Raw genomic sequence first — 23,112 nt, forward strand, 5'->3', positions numbered from 1 at the left:
TCACTGGAATTTGTCCTATCAGGGCTTAAGAATAAGTGTAAGAGTTTTATCTGTCCAAAAGGAAGGATCAGCTTAAAATAACAGAAATAAAACATACATAAATCCTTCAGTGGGTAAAGTTAAAATCTCATATATTTCCTCTTGACCTTTTGAAGCTGGCAAGGATGGTTTTGATACCCAGGATCTTGATTTTAAACTACTTTATGGTTTAAAAAATGCCACTGTAGCTAGTCAGAACCATCCTACAGACAAAAATATTGTAAACCTTTATGTTGTCAACTGAATGTGGGTATTTTAAGTCAGTTTTGCATTGTATCAAGTATTCAATCTTTGTAAATATTGAACATTTTTCTTAAAGTTTGTGTTGCCAGAGTGTATCACAGAAATGTTGTTGTGTCTGTCTGACTTTTCACGGTATATTTTGCATAAAAAAAATAATTTGAATCACATGTTGGCTTCCTACACAAAGCTTAATCCAGAGCTTGAATCAGTCTTTGGGTTTGAGAAATCAGTTTTCCCCCAAAGGGTAGTATATATTTAAATGTTTGTCTCCGTTCTTTCTAATTCTGTGTGTTTTCCTTTTTGCTAACCAGGAGCTGCAGGTAAGTTGCAGCCTGGTGTTGTGAGTTGTCTGTTATCTGTGATGTGTTCGTCTTCTCTGTGGTCTCATCTGTGTTTGTGTCAGAATAGAAATGATGGTCCCAGGAATAGTAGTCACAAAAATCATTTAGTTAGGACAGAATATCAACCACATATCTTGGTCTCTTTAAATACAAGTAATTAATGATGTTTTCCAAGTTTTGATAATTTGAAGGGCTGATTGAAACTCTGCTTATGGTGATGCATTCAGTATTTTCCATCTGATATATGTTTTCTTTTTGTATTGCATTTAACTGTATTTTTACAAGCATGTTTTTGAGGTCTTAGGAATGGTGTCTTGTTTTTCCAGGGTGAAAGTATGGATAATTTCAACTGGGGAGTTCGCAGGCGCTCACTGGACAGTATTGACAAAGGGGACACCCCATCCCTGCAGGAGTACCAGTGCTCCAGCAGCACCCCCAGCCTGAACCTGACGAACCAGGAGGACACCGATGAGTCCTCAGAAGAAGAGGCGGCGCTGACAGCGAGCCAGATCCTGTCCCGCACACAGATGGTAGCGCTCACCTCTTCAGTCACACAGCTGGTCTTGTTTTGCTTTAACTTCCAGCTCGATAGTTCAGTGTCTCTTGATTTTCTGATTTTCATTTCAGTTTGGATAAAATGCGTCTGCTGATAGGTCATTACCCATTCAATTTTGTATTTTCCTATCTTGCCAACCCTGCCAGAACTAAGCACTCAGGTTGACTGTGCACACACACCCCTTGGCCACGAAGACATTTTCACCTTTTCTCCTAGTCCTGCCCATCTGGGCCCTCTCAAAGGCCCTATTCATGAGTGGACGCATCTTGTGGCATCAACATGAACACCAACACTGCTTAATTTGACACCCACTTTTCAGACAAAGTATATGGATTGAGGAGAGCTGCTTCGCCATCTCAAGGGCCTGAGCAGCTTCTACATCCTTTTGTAGTTATTTGCCTTTTTTTTTTCCTTTCCAAATTCAAACCTCCTGAAGTCAGGCTCTTGATATTTCTTAGGTTAAATACTGATCTTGAAAAATGTATAACCCCGTTTAAAAGAGGAAAAATCACAGTGGTTTCTTTTCTCTAATCATTTCCCTCTACATTTCAAAGACTATAAACTCACTAAAGATGCACTATCTTTACAGCAAGTTCACTGTCCTGACTTCTTTTTGCAATTCATGAGTTTTGTTGAAAGGAACTGTTCAGACTTGTGCCTCCTTCCCTGTTGCAAATGGGCTGTGCACTTGGGCCTGGAGCCACATGGCCCCGCTCTCAAAAATCCTCAAACCCCTGAACACAGAGATCATCACTGTAAAAATAAGGAATCCACTTCAACAGGGAGTTAAATTGAGCTCTTCCACTTTGCTAGTTTTTGTATAGATACTCCCTCCATTAAGGAGTATCTCAGTTCTGCTGATGAATTGCATTAACAGCACCAATTCTTGGGAGAAAAAGCGACTCTCTAGACATCAAAACAGCTCCTTATGTCCCATTCCCCCCTCCAAACCCCATCCCCATCTTACAGTAGAGAAGATCTAGTAGCAAGAAACTGTACAGCCTTAGCAACCATCACTGACAGACATGAATTCCGTGTTGTTTCTTCTTCTAGTTGAACAATGGTTCAGCTGCAGATGAGACGGAGCCGGACCATCCTGATTTACTTCTTCAGTCTCAGGAATCCACCGGCAGCGTCTCAGCAGAGGAGGTGCTTCAGATCAGAGATGAAACCCCCAGTTTGGAGGCTTCTCTAGACAATGCTAACAGCCAGCTGCCTGAGGTGGGGAGAACAGGAGGCTGGTGCATGGCCGATCGGGGCTCTTTTTAGCACTGTTATCCTTGCTTTTCCTTCAGCAGAGTTTTCAGCTGATATGCTAATTACTTGATTTGTTTCAGTATTTCTAACCTGTGAGGTTGTTTTCAACACAAGAGTCAAAACTGATGATTAAAAAACTTGGACTAAGGAAATGACCTACAGGTTAAAAATAATCTTGTGTTTTGAATGAGCATTTTGTGTCGCGGATTGTGATTAGGTTAATGTACAGACGCTTCTGTGGGATAGCAGCATCTCCTGTGGCCTGTGCCTTCTGTGAAGGACCGCTTTTTTCTGTTCTTTCTGCTTTGTGTTTGGGTTCATGTGATTGGGGCTATGATTAGAATTAAAACCTCAGGCCAGCTGTGTTAGCAGTTGGTTGAATGAAACCTTTGAAAAGACTTTGGAACTACTAGTATTGTTTTTGGAAAGGCCTATGAGAAGTAAGCCAGATTCCAAGCTAATGACTGACCAAAAATAAGTAAGTATTAGTTTTCTTGGTGCTATTTCTTTTTTAAGATTATAAATAGATAACTTTAAAACTGTCACTGCTATAGGTCTGTCACATGTGCTTGGTAAATATTAGGAAGATGCTGTACTTTTCACTTAACCAAGTCAATATAGTTATTAGATCGAGACTAATGTAATGATGAAATTTCATTATTTCAGTAAGTTGAAGTTTCATATTCCTAAGATGCCAATTTTATATTTTTGAACAATAAGTAGCCTTCTAGAAATGAAGTCGTTTCAGCTTCTGTATAAGTTTGTTTGTTTTTTTGATATTCATTATAGCTGGAGTTCACGTAATTCAACAAATAGTCATGGAGACTTTCCTAGATGCCAGGCACTCTTGTTAGATGCTGGAAAGATGAGTGAACAGGACTCTGTTCTAGAGGTCTGTTTGTATCAAGGGAGACAGAAGTTTAAAACAGAGGAAACATTTCAGTTAGCATGAGAAGCTCATAGTAAATGGCTTTCGAGGCTTTGTGAACATTCAGGCAAGACTGCCGAGTCCTGTGTTGCAGGTGATGGTCAAGGACAGGCTTCATGGCTTCTGGAAAACATGAGGCAGGGGGCCTTGATGTAGAAAGACATGGTGCTGTGAAGCGATATGGTGTGTTCAGGAAACTCAGTACTCAGAAAGGAGGAAGAGCAGGAGCAATAGAGAGGTGAACGGGATCTGCTACCTGAGTGTCTTATGTGTTGTGTTAACGACTTAGGCTTTAATCCTGCGAGGATAGGGAGTCACATGAATTTTAATTCTTTCAAGATAGTGATGACGTGACCAGCACTGTGCCAGATGCCTGGAGGGGACACGGGACTTGAGCACTCAGTCACTTGAGCCCCACTACATACTGGCATCATCTAGGCTCTGTGTGAAGCAAAGACTCCTTGTTTTCTGGAGTTTTAATTCTAACAGTAGAACCTTAACTGGCAAAACAGATATAAGAATGTGTCAGAAAGTGGTCATTTTATTCATACCAAGAAATCTTAGCAGCAATGTGGAGGTGGTGAGGGAGAGAAAGATGGTGGCACCTTGGGTGAGGCTTAAGTGACGAGAAGGAGCTAAGCTTTGAAGATGTGGCAGTGCTCCCTACTGAGGGAACAGTGCTATAGAGGCCATGTTGCATCTGAAAAAAACAGCTGGCTGGTAGGCCTGGAGCAAGGGACAGTGAGAGCAGACGGGGGTACTGGGGTGGACCTCCAGACCACTGCAGGATTTTAAGCAGAACTACGTAATCGGATTAGGGTAGGTTGGTTGTTGCTTGTTTTTAAATTGCAGGCCTTTTTGATGCCATGTGACACCCTGTGCCATTAGATGCCGGTCATCAGAAGAAGGCTGTGTGATGGAGGTCACTCAGCAGAGAGTGAATTGGAAAATGCAGAATAGAGAGATAAACCAAAAAAATACTAGCAATAGTTACAGGAGACCTGAACACTCCACAGTGTGTGAACATGAAAAATGTTTGCAGGACTGAGCTAATATGCCTGTTAGTAGACTGTTCTCTTCGGTTGCGGGGAGGCTTTTTACGGGACCGTTACATAGTCACGCGCCGCAGGGCATGTGTCCTGAGAAACGCATGGTCAGGCAGTTTCGCTGTTGTGTGACCAGAGTGTCAGACAACACTCCCACACACCTAGGCTACGTACAGGTACCCCCATCCCATGCGCCAGGCGTCACTGATTCAGCCTTTGGCCGCCACTAGTAGTCAAACTTACTGCCACTTGTTTGGGTAGCAGCTTGTTAAAAGATCAACACGCATGCTCATGGAAAAGCGCAGGCTGACAGTGGAAATACTTCAGCAAAAGCACTATGGCTAGTGATTGCATTTTTATTTTGTCTAACAATGAGGAAATCTCTTTACTTGTGGTTATTCAAACAGGTGTGATCATGGTACATAAACTACCTCCTAGAAATCACAATCTGTTAGGAATGAATTGGGACCTTATTTCCATTTTTGTTGAAAATTGTCTTACTTCAGATGGAGGATTTATTGAGCTGACAGTATTTATTAAGCCTACTTTCAGGGCACCTAAGGTTATTTTTTTCTACTAAGGGAAAAACACTTCAAATTAAGGCTTTTTGTGTGTGTGTGATAATGGTAGTTCTTTGTGATGCTGTTTCATTTAGAAATATCTTTATAAAACAGGATAATTAACCAAAAAATGGCTGTCTACACATAATAGTATGAATCTGTGTCTGTTGATTATATTGGCCTAATTTGTTTTTCTTTGCTGGCTCTAGTAGCATCAAATGACCCAAAACTGCCTTTTCTAAAAATGTGTGGAAACACTAGGATGTTGACATAAAACTATAACTTAAGGCAAAATTTTAAAATAAGGACTTAATTTTAATAGGTGAAATAAGTTGTGAATTAAAGGGAAAAAGATAATTCCTGGAAATGTGTACCTGAATTATTCCCTCTTTATTTGTTAAAATCAGAAAGGGTAAAAGCATTTCATGTCAGGACAGATATTTCTGGGCTATAGAATGGATTAAGTTCTAAACTTGTGCTTATTAGAGAAATCACAGGATTTCTTCTAGTATTTATAATTTGGAAACAGTTCAAGAATAACAGAAACGATTCCTTATAGGAAATAAATCTTTGAATATAACAAAATGCACATGTTGTATCTAATAAGAAATTTAATTATCATAATATACATATAGCTATGGAATCCATTCTACTAGTCCAAAAGCACCCTTTATGAAATTTACTAGAAAATCTCAGTGTATATTATAATTATTACATATAAAATATCAATCTTCAAATTGTTATTCCAGAACAAATGACAACCAAATGCCTGTGTAAACCAATGAAAAGCTACGAAGTTTGGTGGGTTATTTCAACATGGTATGTTCAAATTGATAGAAAAAGAAAATATAATTCCCATTAAAATGCCAATTATAGTGTGTGTCTAGCACTATCACATAAACTGTCTTTCCAAATAATTAATGCTTACCCCTTCAATGACCAGATCTTAAGGAAGAAAATTTCAAATGGAAACCTTAAATGGAGTTTATAGAGTATACACTAGTAGATTGACTGTATACTATTATTTAGAAAGTACTATTTAGAAAGTACTATTTGTGAAGACCCGAGAGTTTGTGGTTAACCTGTTTAACTAATTCCAGACCAATGTTCTCTTAATGTTAGTGCACTTTGTGTTTTCCTCCCTTATTTCTGTATCCTGATACCTTCTAATTCCCACCCCCTGAAGTACCATGTTAGGATGGGCTCCTGTAACAAAATACCGTAAACTGGGTGACTTAACAACAGAAACCTCTCTAAGCCCTAGAGACCATGAAGTCCAAGGTCAGGGCCCTAGCAGAGTCATACTCTGGTGAGGGCCTCTTCTTGCAGGCAGACATTTATCTTGCTATATCCTCGCAGGATGGCATGAGCAAGCTAGCACTTCTTGGGGCACTCATCCCATTCCTGAGGGTCGTACTCGGGACACCGGTATCTCCCAAAGATCACACCTCCAAATGCTATTACATTTGGGCCTTAAAAGTTTGAACACAGGAGGAGGAAAATCAAATCATTTCGTACATACTATTGCTACCCTATCTTTGCCAAAGCTTCTGATGAGACTAGTCTCGATTGCCTCAACTAGATGTGAGCTTTCCCTTCTTTAAAAACAGGGAGTGCTTGGTATATTGGCTATACTTACATTCTACTTGTCATACTCTTAATATATATTATCATCATTTGTATATTAGCCTACCCCCATTATTAGATCATAAATTAATTGTAATTACAAAATAATTTATTCCAGAACACCCCACCCAGAAAATGGTCAGAATTCTTCACTTTATTTTATAGGTCAATTTTACAGGTGAATAAACTAAGGTCTAGGATGGTTCTAGCTTCAGGGAGTGTTATATTTTCTTTTCATATTTTGGAAGGAAAGTTCTATTTTTGCCTATGAAAAAGAGACCAAAAACTACTGTACAACTAAACAGTAGCATAGGGCAGTCAACGTACTGAAACAAGCTAATTTTTATTCCTAACACTTAGACCACTAGTGCTCATTATTTTCAAACTGATTAACGTAAAAATCATGCAATTTAGAACTAGTGTTGATACTACCAGAGATAACACATTAAAAATTGTCAGCCAACATGTACAGTGGTTCTAACTCCATGTCAGCACACAGCAGTGCTACTCTGGTAATGTTGCCACAGATTGGAAAGTAAAGCCACTTTATACTTTATAGCACACGTCTGTATTATCATTTCCTTAGGGGAATGCAGTTACAATTTGATAAAGAGCTTATAGTTCATTGAATTTTCCTAAACACAACAGTTTAACATTTCCCAGTGTCTTCTGAACTCTAACCTCAATGAGGAAGCATTTTCAATACTCAAACCTGAAGTGAGTTACTGTGTGGTCTTATCTGAAAATGACCCCTCCATCACATATGAGAGAAGTTGTTTTTCCCATGACCATATTTCTACACAAACACCTAAATCCTATTAAGAGCAAAAAGATCTCCTTGAATAGTCTAAGACAAGAAGTAATACATTGAAGCTTGAATCTGTTTTTAAACATGGAACTTTAAAAAAAAAATTTACTGTAATCAGAACAGTAACACTGTGCTGAAGGAGACCTCATAAAATAGATGTAGATTAATAGCACTATTTTTTCTGCAATAAAAAAAATTCTCTTTGTAAATGGTTTTAAAGTCCATACAATATGGTTGTTTTACAGGATACAAGCTCAGTATTAAAAGAACAGGTTACTACAGCCTTTGAAGATGATGGGTCATATTTAATGCAAGAACAAGATTCTCTTGTGTGTCAGGGAATTCTTGATTTGGAGGAAGCTGAAATGCCAGAGCCAATAGCTCCTGGAAGCTACCCTGAGTCAATCTGTGAGGATGATGTAACTCTAGCTTTAAAAGAACTAGATGAAAGATGTGAAGAAGAAGAAGCTGACTTTTCTGGACTGTCCAGGTAAGCATAGACTTTCTAGTAGGGTGCTAGTTTCTCTCCCATCTCCTCCTAGATTTTACCCTGGATTCAATTTATTTGACTTTCATTTCTGTGTATGTTTTAGTCTGTGAGGGTACTGTCTTTATTCTTAAAGAACTACTGTGATGGAGTTACTTCCCATTGCTCACATCACATGAAGAAAAACAGTCCATTCTCAGCCCAGGGAGTGGCCCTCTATGCTCGGAAGCTCACCTGACACCTATTTTGACAGGGAGCCAAGTGGCAAAGTATGAGATTCAGTGTTGTCTGGGCCATGGCCAGAGGGAAGTATCAAAATTACAAAATAAACTTCTGTAATCCCAGAATAAGTCTGGATTCAGTCCAAAAACTATTTTAGTTTAATTATCAAATGGTCAGATTTTTGAAAGTCCAGTTCACACATACAAAAGCAAAGTACATATTGTGAGGGACTTAACTCAACCACTTCAGCTGAGTCTGGTCTGAGCTGGTACCGTGGTGACTGGTGTCTGTGTAACAGTCAAGACGAAGAGGAGCACGAAGGCTTTCCGGAGGTGCAGTCATCCCCACTGCCGTCGCCATTCCTGTCTGCCATCATCGCTGCTTTCCAGCCCGCGGCCTGTGACGACGAGGAGGAAGCCTGGCGCTGCCATGTGGGCCAGATGCTGTCTGACACGGACGGCTCCTGCGCTGTGTTCACTTTCCATGTGTTCTCCAGGCTATTTCAGGTCAGTGCGGCTCTGTTTCTGAATTCCTATTACAGTCACGCGACGGCGTTAAGGCCTTTCCTTGGTTTAAAAATCAGTATAGCAGATTTTAGTACTTCCACTAGTTTTCTTTAAGAAGCATTTTATAATATTGCTGTACCTCTGTTCGGTCACACAAGCACTAGTACAGCTACACCCCACCCCCCACCCCCAATGGCTAGAAGATGAAAATAATCACACCAGCATCAGGTCATATCCTGCAGGGATGCCAGATGTGAGATACAGTCCTGCCTTCAGGCACTCACGACCATTTCATGGCACAGTTGTAACAGAGGGGTCAAAACACTGGCACTTTTGCTAAGGTTTGGACATCTGAAAGCTTTTGCTTCCTCAACTGTAAAAACAGTAAGTAATGAGCATGTTGACATTTGTTGAGTACGCACTAGGTGCTGGCATGTTACCTGCTTCACACTGAGTAGAATTCTTACCGCAGACGTAGCTCATGTATATAATGTTGAGCAGTGTGCAGTTAGGTAAAGCAAGGCAGAGAGATGCCACTGTTACAGTCGTTATCTTCAGGACCCTTCCCTGTCTGAGGAAGTGCTGCCTCCACCCGCACCCCACCCGGGGAGGGCCCCACGGAGACACAGTCTCACTGCAGCACTGCCAGCACTCCAGGCTCTTCCTCCTGGGAGTTCTTTCGTGCTTGTTCATTTGAACACTTTCTCAGTAGTTCTGTGTTGCTACTTGTTTTATATTCATATTCTTTCCGGTAATACTATATACTACACACTAAACTAAGCTTCAGATTGTGGCTTAGCTTCACTTTAATAATTAATCATAAAATTACACCTAACAGCCCTGTTCGTCTACTTGTTAGGTACACATTTAGCTGTTTGTATGATTATTATATACTGATACTACTGTCTCAGCATTGAGTAACAAGCACTATCTGGTAGTTGTATGTCAGTGAGCACTGATGAGTTCTGAGAAGTTATTACCTATTAGTCAGATGGCAGCCTAGTGCCAAAGACAGTAAACTGCATTTACCAAGTTTATTTTGAGCAAAAGTTAATTCCTCAGATACGTGAGGACCATTTCCCAGCATGTATTCCTTCTGTCTCCCCTACTGATGAAATTTCAGGGAGGAGGGAAATGCCACATAGTGTTGGTTTCATTTTCGGTAATACTATTTTGTAAATCTTAGCATTTTTAGAAATTAAACTATTTCCTAAAAAACTACCTATAAACAGATTCATAAGTAAGGTATCACTGCAATTATATACCATTATTGTATACATTCTTATGAAATACTAACCTTTTTTCAATGCTTTTTTCCATAGACAATTCAAAGAAAGTTTGGAGACATAACTAATGAAGCAGTCAGCTTTCTTGGTGAGAGTCTACAACGCATTGGCACCAAATTTAAAAGTTCCCTGGAGGTGATGATGATGTGTTCAGAATGCCCTACGGTCTTTGTGGATGCTGAAACAGTAAGTTTTCACTTCAGTGCTAACTATAAAAGCTAAATTTCAATGGCAGCATTCAGTGAGTGGTCTTTGCACAAAGTAATTCAGCATTTGAAAGTGTGCATGTTCATATTTCAGCTTGATTGTTAGTACCTTCCCAGTACAGAACATGCAGTGATTGTTTCTGACTGACCCATCCTGCCCTGATTCACCCTCCACCAGGCCTAGATGGGGAAACTATGGCTTTTAGAAATTTACTTTTCCTTAGGTTTTTGAATCAAATTAGTAAGAGTGTTATGGAGAACCAGAAGTCCCTGGTTTTCCTCTGACTTAATATGCAGCCATATTTGTAGACTGTGTATTAAACAATGTAAGGAGTTATGGTTTTAAAAGCTTCAAGGAGTTTACCCGTAAGATATATACTAACCTGGAGCACCATTCCTGCCTCAGCCAGTTTTTTAAAGCCTTTGAAGACATGCTTGTTCTTCCCCACATCCCTTAGTAAGAGATGGTGTCAGCATCCCTTATTGCTCCCTAAATAGGATGCAAAAAAAAAATTCTGTGAGTCAACATTGTCAGTCTCATGATTTCAAGCAGAAATGATAACTTTGCTCATGTTTGACTCGACAGCTGATGTCATGTGGTTTACTGGAAACACTCAAGTTCAGTGTTTTGGAGTTGCAAGAACACCTGGATACATACAACGCCAAGAGAGAAGCCGCTGAGCAGGTCAGTTTCTCTTTACCGTGTAAGAAAAGTAGCTTGCTCTGACACTGAAAGAGTCGACCTGGAAGCACAAAGGGTGAGATAGGAAGAGGACGTCTTAGCATGTGCTTCAGGGCTTCACTGGAAACGGTTAGGGACTTTGAGCTGTCCTGTGATTTTTCTATCCATGGCTTTTAGAAGTCGGGCCTTGAAGAGCCTAAGTTGCAAAATGGAAACCTACAGCTTTATAAAAAGTTTTTGTGTGGAGACAGTGTGGCTGCCCTCAGCATTGCAGGTAGGGAAATACAAGCAGTGTTCCTCTGCAATGCAGTATGATGGTGTGGACCAGAAAACCTGGGCCTGCGGCAAGAGTCTGTATGGGAAAGCAGCAGGGAGAAGCACACGTGACAGACGATCTCCCTCACCCGTCAGAAGTGTTTCTTAAGTTCCAGAGTGGCATGCAAAGCACAGTAGTTCCATGCCCTGAGTTTAAGTCCAGTATGTTTTGAACCAACTGGCAATAAACCAAAAAAAGCTGCTCCTTTTTACACAAGCTGCATACAACAGACCATTTTCCTGGATCAGGAATTCAAATGGTCTTTCATTGGTATTAAATATTTAACACATTGATATATATGTGAATAATCAGCAACAAAAACAAAGCCTCATAGGTCATAGCTGTAGGTAAAAGCACTTCCCATAATCATAAAGATCTAAGAGAAAACTAATGCAGAACCAAATGCTATGATTTCCAAATACAGGTCACATTAGATAAAAGGCCACCCAGAAAACTTCATGAAACAGAGATACGACCTTAGGCCTTAACAAATGGTAATTTTAGATTGGAGGATTATTTCAGGAACAAAACAAAGTCCTAACAAAGTTCAGCTTCTAGCTAGTAAGACCTATAATAAAATCCCAAAAGGAGGTAGTGTAAGACTAGGTAGACAGACCAGTGGCATGTTTAAGGAACCCCGTAACAAACCCACACGTCCATAGTCGCATATTTTACAGCAAAGGTGCCTCTGCGATGAAGGGAGATAGTTTTCCTTAATAAATTGTGCCTAATCAATTAAATCTTTATCTGTGGGAGAAAAAAATGAGCACCATGCTCACTATTTCTTATCTATTCTTTGTCACTTTTCACCTTTCTTCTACCAATGAATGCAAAACTTTTTATTCATTTTTTTTTCCATCTAATTGCTTGTTAATGATAAGTCCTTTATCCCTTGAGTCTTGGACTTCTGAGAACCTGTAGCGATGTCAGGTATTTATTCAGGTCCCCCTCCTCAATTCTTGGCAGGCACTGAATAAACAATTTTGTCTTCCCCCCACCAAGAGCCCACCAGGCTTGGCCTCCCTCTCTTTAGCCTCAGAGGCTGCTGCTTGGTTTCTCAATCTCTCCTTCACAGGATTAACAGGGCAACCTGTCCTGGACTATTGGGTCCTTCTGCGGTACCTTTCTCCAGGACTGTGGCCCTCCATACCTCACTACCTTTGATGACCCTGCTTTCTGGTCCCTGAAACTGTAGGCCACTACTTTGTTCCACTTCTTCACCTAGGGACATGAGTCAACAGATATCCCCCGAGTAAGCACTGGGAACACTGAAGAGCTGTCCAGTACTTTCTAATTCCCTAAATCCTGCCTGATGGTATTTAGCGGCCGTAGTGGACTTTGTAGGACTGACCTTATGCTGGTGACTTTGTTTGCACAGAAGCAGGACTTCCTCCAGTGAAACTTTAACCTTCATTTGCACCTTGAGAAAAGAAAACTCACAGGAAGATGTTCAGATGTAAACTGCACATTATTAAACATTATCTAATGTGTCATGTGTGCTGGCTAGAAAAGGCTGGGCGGGCCTGTATTCTAGCCCACTGTGTATTCTTGGGACAGTAAATTTGGGACTTGTTTTTTAACAGAATAAAAACTAGAAATACTTGTTTTGGGTAATGCCACCCCCCTCCCAAAGGCATACAGTATAAAAATTTAGTAAGAATAAGGAATCAATAAATAACCTTTTCCAAGTTATTGCATAGACACAACTTGTGTTAGGATAGGTGATGATTGTCTAAGCATTTTAACGTTTTGTATGAATGAAGACCAATCAATGTACAAATTCCATGCTGTGAGCTGAATTTTGCGGATATAAAGAAATCTGTTGGTGATGTTTGATAATGCTGCCAGCAGCTCTGAGGTGAGAGGTTTAGCATGTTTTTCTTTGGAGATGCTGTCAACCAAATAGCCTTAGAACCTGCTCATTCAGAGGGACTTAGATAAAAGGGACACAAGGTCAAAGAGAATTGTTTTTGAAATAACTGAAGTCTAATTTTAATTCCTTGCATGTAGAATGTTAAGCTACCTTTGAGAATTTTAAATCTATATTGGATTGTTGGAAAAGTCATGACAATTCCAACAACCCAATAGTACAGAAAGACTGTCAAAAATTAAACTTAATGTAGTTTGTATCAGTAATTATCATATTTAATTTTATCATACATGTAAAAAAGACTAGGAAGTCACACAAGGTAATAATCTCAAATGGTCAATATCTGAAGGTTTTAGCTCTCCCAACAGCTTAAAAATTCTATTGCTTCAGTGGTTTTTTCCTACTAACCTATAATACTATTTTTGTTTTATCAACAAAAAAGATAAGGGGGTCTCCCTGGAAGCCTAGGGGTTAAGTGTCAGCACTACCACCACTATGGTCTGAGTTCAATCCCTAGCTAGGAAGTTAACCCCACCTCTCCTGACCCGCCTGCTGCTCCCCTCAGCAGTGTATTTCCTCGGTCGGTCTGTTCTGTTCCCCACTGTCTCGGTGAATCCTCTAACCTGCCGCCCTACACACACCTCTCACCTAACCCCAGTTTGATACAGAAATAATAATTTTAAAAAAAGGTACCTTAGGGCCCTCCCTGGTGGCGCAGCGGGTTAAAAGCACAGCACTGAGAATCTAAACCCACTTCCGCATGAGTTCGATTCCCGCCTGCCCTGGAGGAGATCCACATGGCGTGGCAGACCTCTCCTGACCCGCCCGCTGCTCCCCTCAGCAGTGTACTTCCTCGATCTGTCTGTTCTGCTCCCCACTCTGTCTCTGGTGAATCCTCTCACCCTCCGCATCTCTGGCCTATACCCCAGTTCTGTATAAATAAATAAATAAATCTTTAAAAAAAAAAAAAGGTACCTTAAATATACAGTTTAGGAGTAGCTCCAGATAGGGAAAAATAAGGCTTCTATATTCAGTATTCTTTGGAGGTAATTCTTTGTCATTCATTACTGTCCAGGAAAAAAAAAGAAATAAGATTTAAATGGATTTTGGTTTCTGTCTCAGTGATTAAAACTGACACTGTCTTCTGAGAATTAGACCTCAGATAAGCAAACAGACTTGGTTAATTTTAAGTTGCCTTTATTAAATTGACTAGAGGGAAAGCTCATCTTTCATTTCCCAATCCTACCTCTGACAAAGGTCAGGTATAGGATGTGAAGATTTCTAATAAAATGTGCAAACTAAAAAATATCCTTTACTGGGATGGCAGCACTCCAGATCCTTCAGAGATAGCCTGTTTTTCCATTAGATAGCAGTAACAAGTGAACTCTAGTGATACTGACAGTATCATCTGCCTCGATTTGCTGCATTTAGAAAATAAGGTATGAATTCAAGTTAACTTTTGTTTAATATGCATAGGTTGCTAGAGTCCCAGCTTCACTGTGCAATGTCTAATTCCTGTATTAAAATGCATTGCTGTTTATGTCTTTAGTGGTTAGACAACTGCAAGAGGACCTTTGGTGCCAAAGATGACATGTATAGCATAAATACAGAAGCACAAGTAAGTTTCTTAATTTCACTATATTGTTATATCAGGTAGAATAATATGTATGTTCCCCTAGAAATATTTGTAACTTTCATTTGTGCTATCAGAACTATTTTTGTAGAAGTTAGGTTCAATGAAATATTGGCTTAGTAATGAAAAAACCACTTTAATAAAATTGAACAACCAGCTTTGTGACTGAAGCTTAATAACATTCACTAGATAAGCTTGATGGATATCTGGAAAGTCCAGGCTGGCTCTCAGTTGCATCTGGCTCTTAAAAATATTTTGTTGTTGTTCAGCATTAGTATTCTACAGATAGCTTGCTTTCCTGAGAAGATAATTTGAGAATAATGTGATATTAACCTTTCTAAAGGTGAAATTCTGATTGCATGAATTGGTTTTTGTAAATATTTTCTTAAAGTAGACAATATGTATCACATGTTAAGACAACCAACAAGTTCTTCCAATCGTAATGCAACTTTACTTGGAGAAGATGCATTGATCAATTAAAATTGCATTTGACATCAGAATCCCAATCTTTTCAAACTCAGTTTTACTTTGTTAGATTTCTAGTCACTGTAAGTTACTGTAATAAAATTTTTAATTCTTAGTCAATGGAAATATCAATAATAGAAAGTATCAATAAATATTAGCTATTAGCATTTCAAAATCATCTTGGGCCTTAGCTCTGTCTAGTAGATGATATAATTATTCCCATTTTTCAGATTAGGAAACGAGATTCAGAGGCACCAAATTATCTAAAGTCAGAACTAAGACTCAAATCTAGGCAGGCTGACCCTAAATCCTGCACATGCCAAAATAGAGTCTGTCACATCATCTCTGCATAGAAAAATGAGGTAAGGTCAGGAATTGACCAACGTCTAGACTAGAATTAGATCTTTTGGTTCTAATTCTACCTTTGCCACTTTTTTAGGAGTTTATATCTCCAAGGGTCTAAGTCATTTAATATAGATTAATCTTCTAGTAACTAAAAAGAAAAACTGTACATTTAGTTTCATTTACAGCTTGAGAGTTAGGAATACTTTTTATACATTATCTACTCTTTGCCAGTGTGTCAATACAGACTTTGCATAAGCAGTCCAAAAAAAAAAAATGCAGAGAGATCTTTGTAAATAGAGTAATCTCTCTAGTAATTCATTTGCTACTATTACGGTAGGAGTCTTTTGATCAGTGGTTTCCATGACATGCCAAAATAGAGGCTATGGATCTATGCATATGAAGTAAGTCCTATTTATTTATGCTAACAGAGTGAGAAAGTATTTAAACTCAAATAGTTGTTTGTTGCCATATAAAAACCAGAAAGTAAAACCTCAGGAATTTAGATATGCTAATGTGTTTGACGTTGGCTTGTGCTCAACTCATGTTCACTACACATTGTGAATGGTAAGTAGTATGAAGTAGTATGGAGCTAAAGTTCACCTTTGCTTAGCAAATCCTTTCTAAATTGATAGAAACCTTGTATCAACAGTCCACCAGAGGAAACTATTTAGAAAAGCAGACTTCAAAAGGGACTTTTAGGAGCAGTATTTACATGGTGGCAATTGCTGTTTTAGTTGAAAATCATTCTTCTCCATTAATGAGAAAAAGACCCAAGTTGCTGGGGCATGATCTACTGAAGTACACATTCAGAATGCAAACTATAACACTTCTTTCAACAGTTTAACTTTGACTCAGCACCAATTATGGCAACACAGGACCTAATTAGACAGTAAAGGGCAGGCAGCCTAGAGTGAGCTGCACCAGCGATAATCAGGGTATTTTATCAGATTTACTAGTCCTTTTCTGAGAAGAGTAATTCACTTCTTCTCATCAGAATTTTTACACTTAACTAATGAAATTTTATTACAGTTGGTTTTTTTTTTGAAAACTGTAAAAACCTGTATAGAAAACCACTTATGTCAAATTTCCCAAGATCATAGTAGCCTAAATGCCATTCAGTAAAGAATTTTAAAACACCCTGGATTGCTATGGTAAAGTCCTAAAATTTTATCTGAAAATAGCACCAGACTTTTGTTTGAGGTGTAATTAAATATCCATCAATTTGCCTGGGACATCTATGACCCTAGTTAAAATGATTTCTTACACTAATTCTTGGTCTTTTTCTTCTTTTGTATTTTTTGTGACCTGATCACCTTCTTGCTTAGCAAATGGAAATTCTAGCAGTAAGTGACCTGTCTTAATTTATAGACTACTTATCCATGTCAGACAACCTGATTTTCATTTGTCATTTCTGAGCTAGCAATGTTTTGTCATGGACTATTTTAAGAAGTAGTATGTGCTTCAGTTTTGCATAGCCCTAATCCATGAAATGTTCGTCCTCTAAAAACAGATTTATCATTAATGTAAAACTAGCAATCACCTTTTGTACAGCTATAGCTAACATCTTTTAAATTTCTTAATTAAAAAAATTAAAGTGCATATATTAATTTTATTGCCTTGTTTTAATGAGATTACAAGATGGCGTTAATAATTTAAACTCTTCTCACATTTTAGGCAAGAGTTTATTTATCAAGCACTTAATGTATATCAGTGTGGCTAAAGTATACACTTGCAAATTCATTTCCCTACACATTTAAAAGGATAAGTCTTAGTGAATCCTTTTTTTAAAGTATAGTATATAATCTGCTTAAAAGCTACCTGTCTCAATGTGGAAATGTGCTTCACATTAAATGTGAATTAAGTAACCAAATCTTTAAACATTTACTTTGATCCCAGACTTTAAAACATCTCTCATTTGTCTTTCATCAGCTTCACATCATATTAACTTGCTATTGCAAAGACAATTTTAACATAAACATAACTATTTACTTAGCATTACTTCCAAAAAAGTTATATCTAGCTAATCAGATTAGCATGGAAAATCATACCTGAATTTAGTAGTGTCACTTCTTTCTAGGAACTGGAGCTCTGTCGAAGGTTGTACAAGTTGCATTTTCAGTTGCTGCTTTTGTTCCAAGCCTACTGTAAACTTATCAACCAAGTAAACACAATAAAAAATGAAGCAGAGGTAAGTACTAGGCATCCATAGCCAATTGTAGAAAATTAAAATATTTGTAGGGGAACTTATGTCAAAAGTCAGGAGCAAAATTTTTTCACTATATTTTTTTGAAATGCTCTGTTATTCCAGGACCTGTTATTAAATTATACAGCACACAGCCACCAGTCTTAAAAGGTGGAAGACCTTAAAGATCTGTAATCAAGTCAACGAAGATACATCAGTTCAATAGACATAAAGTTATATTGTGAAGCCCCTTCAACACCTTGTCTATATATATATTTCTGTAATGCATGTCAAAAAAAAAAAAAAAACTTTGCCTGTTGGAAGTCAGTAATGTACAGATTCAGGAGTAGGGCCTGAAGCTATCACTAGAGATATGGTTTGTCTTTTTAATGGCTAAATGAATTTAGCAAAATATACAAACTGATTTACATAAAATACCCTGAGGGGTAAATAATTTTAATGGAAAAGCTTTAGATTTTTAAAAGTCAAAAAAAATTATCATAGCCCTCCCACAACAGTGCATTTTTAACATATGTGTAGTTACAGTAATAACAATCCTGATAAAATAACTTGTAAAGACTATTTGCTGAAATGACTTCTCTACTGAATAGAGAACTTGAAATATTAACTGCCTATAACTACCAATTTTATATACTACAACCAACCAGATGTTCTTTTAAAGCATATTTCTTTCTTTTAGGTCATCAACATGTCAGAGGAACTTGCCCAACTAGAAAGTATTCTCAAAGAAGCTGAGTCAGCTTCAGAAAATGAAGAAATTGATATTTCCAAAGCTGCACAAACTACTATAGAAACTGCCATTCATTCCTTAATTGAAACTTTGAAAAATAAGGAATTTATATCAGCCGTAGCACAAGTTAAAGCTTTCAGGTAAAATATGAAGAGATTTACAGAGATGCCTTTAAACTTAGACAATGGTTGATTTTCACTTTGATGTTTTAGTATCATGTTTTTGTGAAAGGAAAGGACCATTTTCTACAGTTAGACTGTAATGACACCAATTTCAGATTTTGTTTACTCTGTTATACCTTCAGTAATATATTTGCTCAAATAGTAAGACAAATTCCTTAATGATTTCCAAGGGAACTTTGTGGTTATAGATATTCACTGATGATGTAGTTAATCTTTATGTGGACTTAAATGTTATATTTTCAGATCTCTCTGGCCCAATGACATCTTTGGCAGTTGTGAAGATGACCCTGTGCAGACCATGTTACATATATATTTCCATCACCAGACGCTGGGCCAGACAGGAAGCTTTGCAGTTATAGGCTCTGACTTGGACATGTCAGAAGCCAACTACAAACTGATGGAACTTAATCTAGAAATAAGAGAGAGTCTACGCATGGTGCAATCATACCAACTTCTAGCACAGGCTAAACCAATTGGAAATTTGGTGAGCACTGGATTCTGAGAAACTTAAACCATTTAGGAAAGAAACTAATCCGAAGATGACTAAGAAATTTAGCAAGCACCTTTTATAAACCCTTGCAGTTCACTTGATAACTTTTCTGGCAGCATCCACAACCAGTGTGACTAACGGTCAAGATAAAGGAAGGCTAACAGCTGCCAATACCTCCCACAATAACCAGACGAAGGAGTTTTTAAATATTACTTAATCGAAAAGGGCTAAAAGTGATGCATCCAAACACTTTACTTTCTGGAGAAGGAAAGGAACTCTAAGATGCAATAATGGCCTCTAATACTGAAACATTGGCAAGCAGGTAAAATGAGGCTGAAATGGAGGCTGAAGACCTGCAAAGCTGCTTGGATTTCCAGCAGTCATGAGCAACTGATGCTCTATCATCTACATGAAGAACTTTCAGTCTGATAGATAATAAAGACTTATTTGCAAAAACCATTGATTTTTCACAATGTGGGATAAGGGTGTGGGTGTTTTTGTTTTGGACTATATAAGGAATGATGTGTGAGCTGGGATGTGTGAATATGTGATGGTGACATTTTCCAGGTATGGATGTTTGGTAATAACGTCTCAGAGCATGCCTAAAAGAGCACTGCAAGATTATTTTTGAAGAAATTTTATTTTATTAGCTCTAACTCTCATAGTGTGTAAATGTTAGAACATTTTAATAATATTTTAAAACTGGGCTTTCCCAGTATTTCAAAAAGAAATAATATATCTGTTAACGTTATTGGAATGCTGCTCAGTTCTCTGATCAGTGCTTATGTTACGATTGTTAACTAACCAAAGTAGATGCCTGCAGAGACTTTAAAATGTAAAATAAAGGTGTATGCTGCCCGTCAGCTATTCTCATTAGAAAAGTTAACTTATTTTACTCCATAATTATAGAAACTGTATAGATTAAAACCAGTATTTTCTTGTACATTTGTGCAATGCACTGTTATACAAGAATAGGTGTACAAAGTCAAAGAAAAATATTGTGGTCACTGGTGGTAGAGTATATGACTTGCAGGCTCTGACGTCTGTGGAATTCAAGAAGAGATGCGATTGCATTTTTATGTGTTTATTCAGGACTTGTGTGTTTCACCCTAAAAGAACCTGGGGCTCTAGGGGGAAATGAAAGGAAGCCTGACTACCACAACATGCAATATACTTACTAAGTCTGTAGCATAACATGAACTGGATTCTGTCCTTTTTTTTAAATAGCATTTTGTAAAAGAAATGAATGTAGTCCCACAATTCCTCTAATTTGAAAGGAACACCTTGTATTTTTTATATGCATCTCTTATCCACTGTGACTTTTCTTTTAAACTGGGCTCTGTGATTCCAGAGTTTGGAATGTAGAAATGAAATGCTTAGCTTTGCCTTCTCTTGGGGTCGTGGACCCTGCCAGAGATGTTAATTATGCTCCAGTGCGTTAACTGAAGGCCCATGCACACTGCTGGATGCCGACTGCAGCTGTGTTACCTGTAGAAGTGTGTAACCGGTCACGGCACACTCATAATCACTGTATTTTTGACCCTGATATAAAAGCAATTATTTTGATGGTGTTCTAGTACTGTAAATGGGTGTTCTTTAAATTATTTAATAACTTTTTGGTGTGGGGCAGGAAGAAACAGATGGTGTCCAGACACACCACACTTGACATCCTATCTTAACCCATCCCCTATTTTTCTCACCCTCCTTATATCCTTTTTTGTTAAAATAAAAAGCGTTGTAGCTGTTGGTTTGTGTTGTATTTTAAGATGAATAATGATGGTATATGTCATAGACACTTTTCAAATGTAACCTTCACTCCTTACAATTTTCCTTTAGAAAGTTTAGAAAATTGATTAGATTGCATGTCCAAACCTTCTAAACAGCTAAAGTTTTAACCTAGTCTAATAAAAATGAATATACCTCCTGAAAGCAAAATACAGATACAATCTTTAGGACTGTCCTTTTGTAAATGGATTTTCCTCAAACATATACTACTTTTCTCCTCCACTAAAGTCTGTTTTTTCAACAGTGTATTAAATGCACATCACATACCTCTGTTCCATTCAGAGTTCAGTGTTTGCTTATGCCACCATTTTCTTCTGCCTGCTCAATTTACCACGTTTGAAAAATAATACCAAGAGAAGAGACCTAGAAGTCTCTTTATGCTACTTCTAAAATAGAAAACCAGTTTTACACAAGATAGGAAACATTTTTCTTTACCTTTAGTCAGAGATGGAAAAGCCACGATGTACCTTGAGTTCAGGAAAGTTCAACATTCTGGAACAGACTCGCCATAATAAGTTTCCCTTATTTAGGTCCATGAATGTGAAATGATGTCAGCATAGCCTACATAAAAAAACAAGCTATTAGAACCACTATAGTTATAATTGTATTTGACAGCCCTTTTTTTTTTGTTTGTTTGTTTTCAGGGTAACTCGTTTTAGCAAATATAGGCAATATTGAAGAAAACTGGGACTCACTTCTCAATACCTAGAGATCCAAAAATAATAGCAGTAGGGAGCATTTCCTTCCAGTCTATTTGCTTGAAAAATTGTCCAATAAACTTCCCATTGCATCCATAGCTTGAGAGTCCCATTTTATTGCTAAAATACTATTCACCATAACCCATGACAAACAGGTTTTGTACTATTTTTGAAAATGTCTGATTTCCACCTAAGAACACAATCTGATTCTCACTTTCTAGAAACATAAAATAGGCACTAGCAGCTCCATTAAGAAAATTAGTGGCTGATGGGAAAAAATATTTGCACACAATACTAATGCCAAAGGACTGATCACAAAAATACACAAAGAGCTAGTTAAACACAACAAAAATAAAGTGAACAACCCCAACAAAAAATGGTCACAAGAGCTACAAAGACACTTCTCCCAAAAGGAAATGCAGAAGGCCAATAGGCATATGAAAAATGTTCAACACCACTTAGAATGAGGGAAATGCAAGTTAAAACCACAATGAGCTACCACCTCACACCAGTGAGAATGACACATATTAAAACAACTAGCAACAATAAGTGTTGGCAAGGATGTAGAGAAAAATAAACTCTTCTACACTGCTGGTAGGGAATGCAAACTGGTACAAACACTGTGGAAAGCTGTGGAGGTTTCTCAAAATGGTAAAAAAAGCTTCCATATATCCCAGCAATCCCACTCCTACCTACCCAAAGGACACAAAAACATCAAAAGGACAAATGCACCCCCATGTATATTGGGGCTTAATTTACAATAGGGAAGGCATGGAATCAACCCAAATGCCCAAAAGCAGATGACTGGATTATATATATATATATATATATATACACATTATATATATATATATACACATTATATATATATATACACATACATACACACACACATGTGTGCGTATGTATACACACACAATGGAATATTACTCAGCAATCAAAAAGATAAATACATGCCTTTTGCAGGAACATGGGTGGAGAAGAAAGGAAGCATGCTTACTGAAATAAGCCCGAAAAAAAGAAAAATACCAGATGGTTTCACTAATAGCAGAAGTATAAGGGATCGGAAAAAGAGAAGCAAATGTAGTAAAGTAAAAAATGAAAACAAAGAACAACTATAAACCAGAGACAATTTACGGGAGTGAAAGGGAAATGGGATCAGAACGAGTGGGAAGAGTGCACGGGACTATGGTGATGGCACATGGGTGAATTGGTGGTGGGAAACCCACAGGGATTACTACCGAGATGAAAAAGTACACAGAAAGAATGATATAAAACAGATATTCACAATTGAAACACACGCAAAAATTTGTTTTCTTAAAAAAAAATTAGTGCAAATTCATTAAAGAATATTTAACTACCAGGAAGATGGCAGGGTAAAGATGCGGAGATCACTGAGTCCAGGCCTACATAGGAATTGAGGACTGAAAACGGACTATAGACTCACTTACTACAAGTTTCAACCCAAACGAAAACACCCTGGACTCACTAGCAGGTAGATAACTGAGGGGGAATCGGCCATTGGGGAGTTCCCAGAAGGGAACTCCTGGGAAAACCCAGGCTCCTGGAAGTTCTGCGGGCTACAGGAGCCGCTTTGCCCCA

At 38.1% G+C, this 23,112-nt stretch overlaps 1 protein-coding gene across 5 annotated transcripts in view; it reads left to right on the forward strand.

The window, feature by feature from the left end:
* Positions 1 to 20,773, forward strand: part of FRYL (FRY-like) — a 112,690-nt gene extending 91,917 nt beyond the window's left edge. For 2 of the 5 annotated variants that reach the window (XM_012724184.1, XM_012724185.1), the window contains exons 51-62: positions 594 to 602; positions 950 to 1,153; positions 2,233 to 2,400; positions 7,650 to 7,894; positions 8,412 to 8,619; positions 9,942 to 10,091; positions 10,698 to 10,796; positions 14,529 to 14,597; positions 16,748 to 16,765; positions 17,500 to 17,610; positions 18,305 to 18,495; positions 18,781 to 20,773. In XM_012724184.1, the coding sequence (XP_012579638.1) occupies positions 594 to 602; positions 950 to 1,153; positions 2,233 to 2,400; positions 7,650 to 7,894; positions 8,412 to 8,619; positions 9,942 to 10,091; positions 10,698 to 10,796; positions 14,529 to 14,597; positions 16,748 to 16,765; positions 17,500 to 17,610; positions 18,305 to 18,495; positions 18,781 to 19,039 (1,731 nt within the window). In that variant the 3' untranslated portion in view covers positions 19,040 to 20,773. The remainder of the gene's footprint in view (positions 1 to 593; positions 603 to 949; positions 1,154 to 2,232; positions 2,401 to 7,649; positions 7,895 to 8,411; positions 8,620 to 9,941; positions 10,092 to 10,697; positions 10,797 to 14,528; positions 14,598 to 16,747; positions 16,766 to 17,499; positions 17,611 to 18,304; positions 18,496 to 18,780) is intronic. The other 3 variants (XM_004681303.2, XM_012724187.1, XM_012724186.1) reach the window with 2 other exon arrangements.
* The last annotated feature ends 2,339 nt before the right edge of the window (positions 20,774 to 23,112 follow it).

The sequence above is a fragment of the Condylura cristata genome, unplaced genomic scaffold (genome assembly GCF_000260355.1).
Source record: "Condylura cristata isolate star-nosed mole 26May11 unplaced genomic scaffold, ConCri1.0 scaffold00012, whole genome shotgun sequence".
Lineage (NCBI taxonomy): Eukaryota > Metazoa > Chordata > Mammalia > Eulipotyphla > Talpidae > Condylura > Condylura cristata.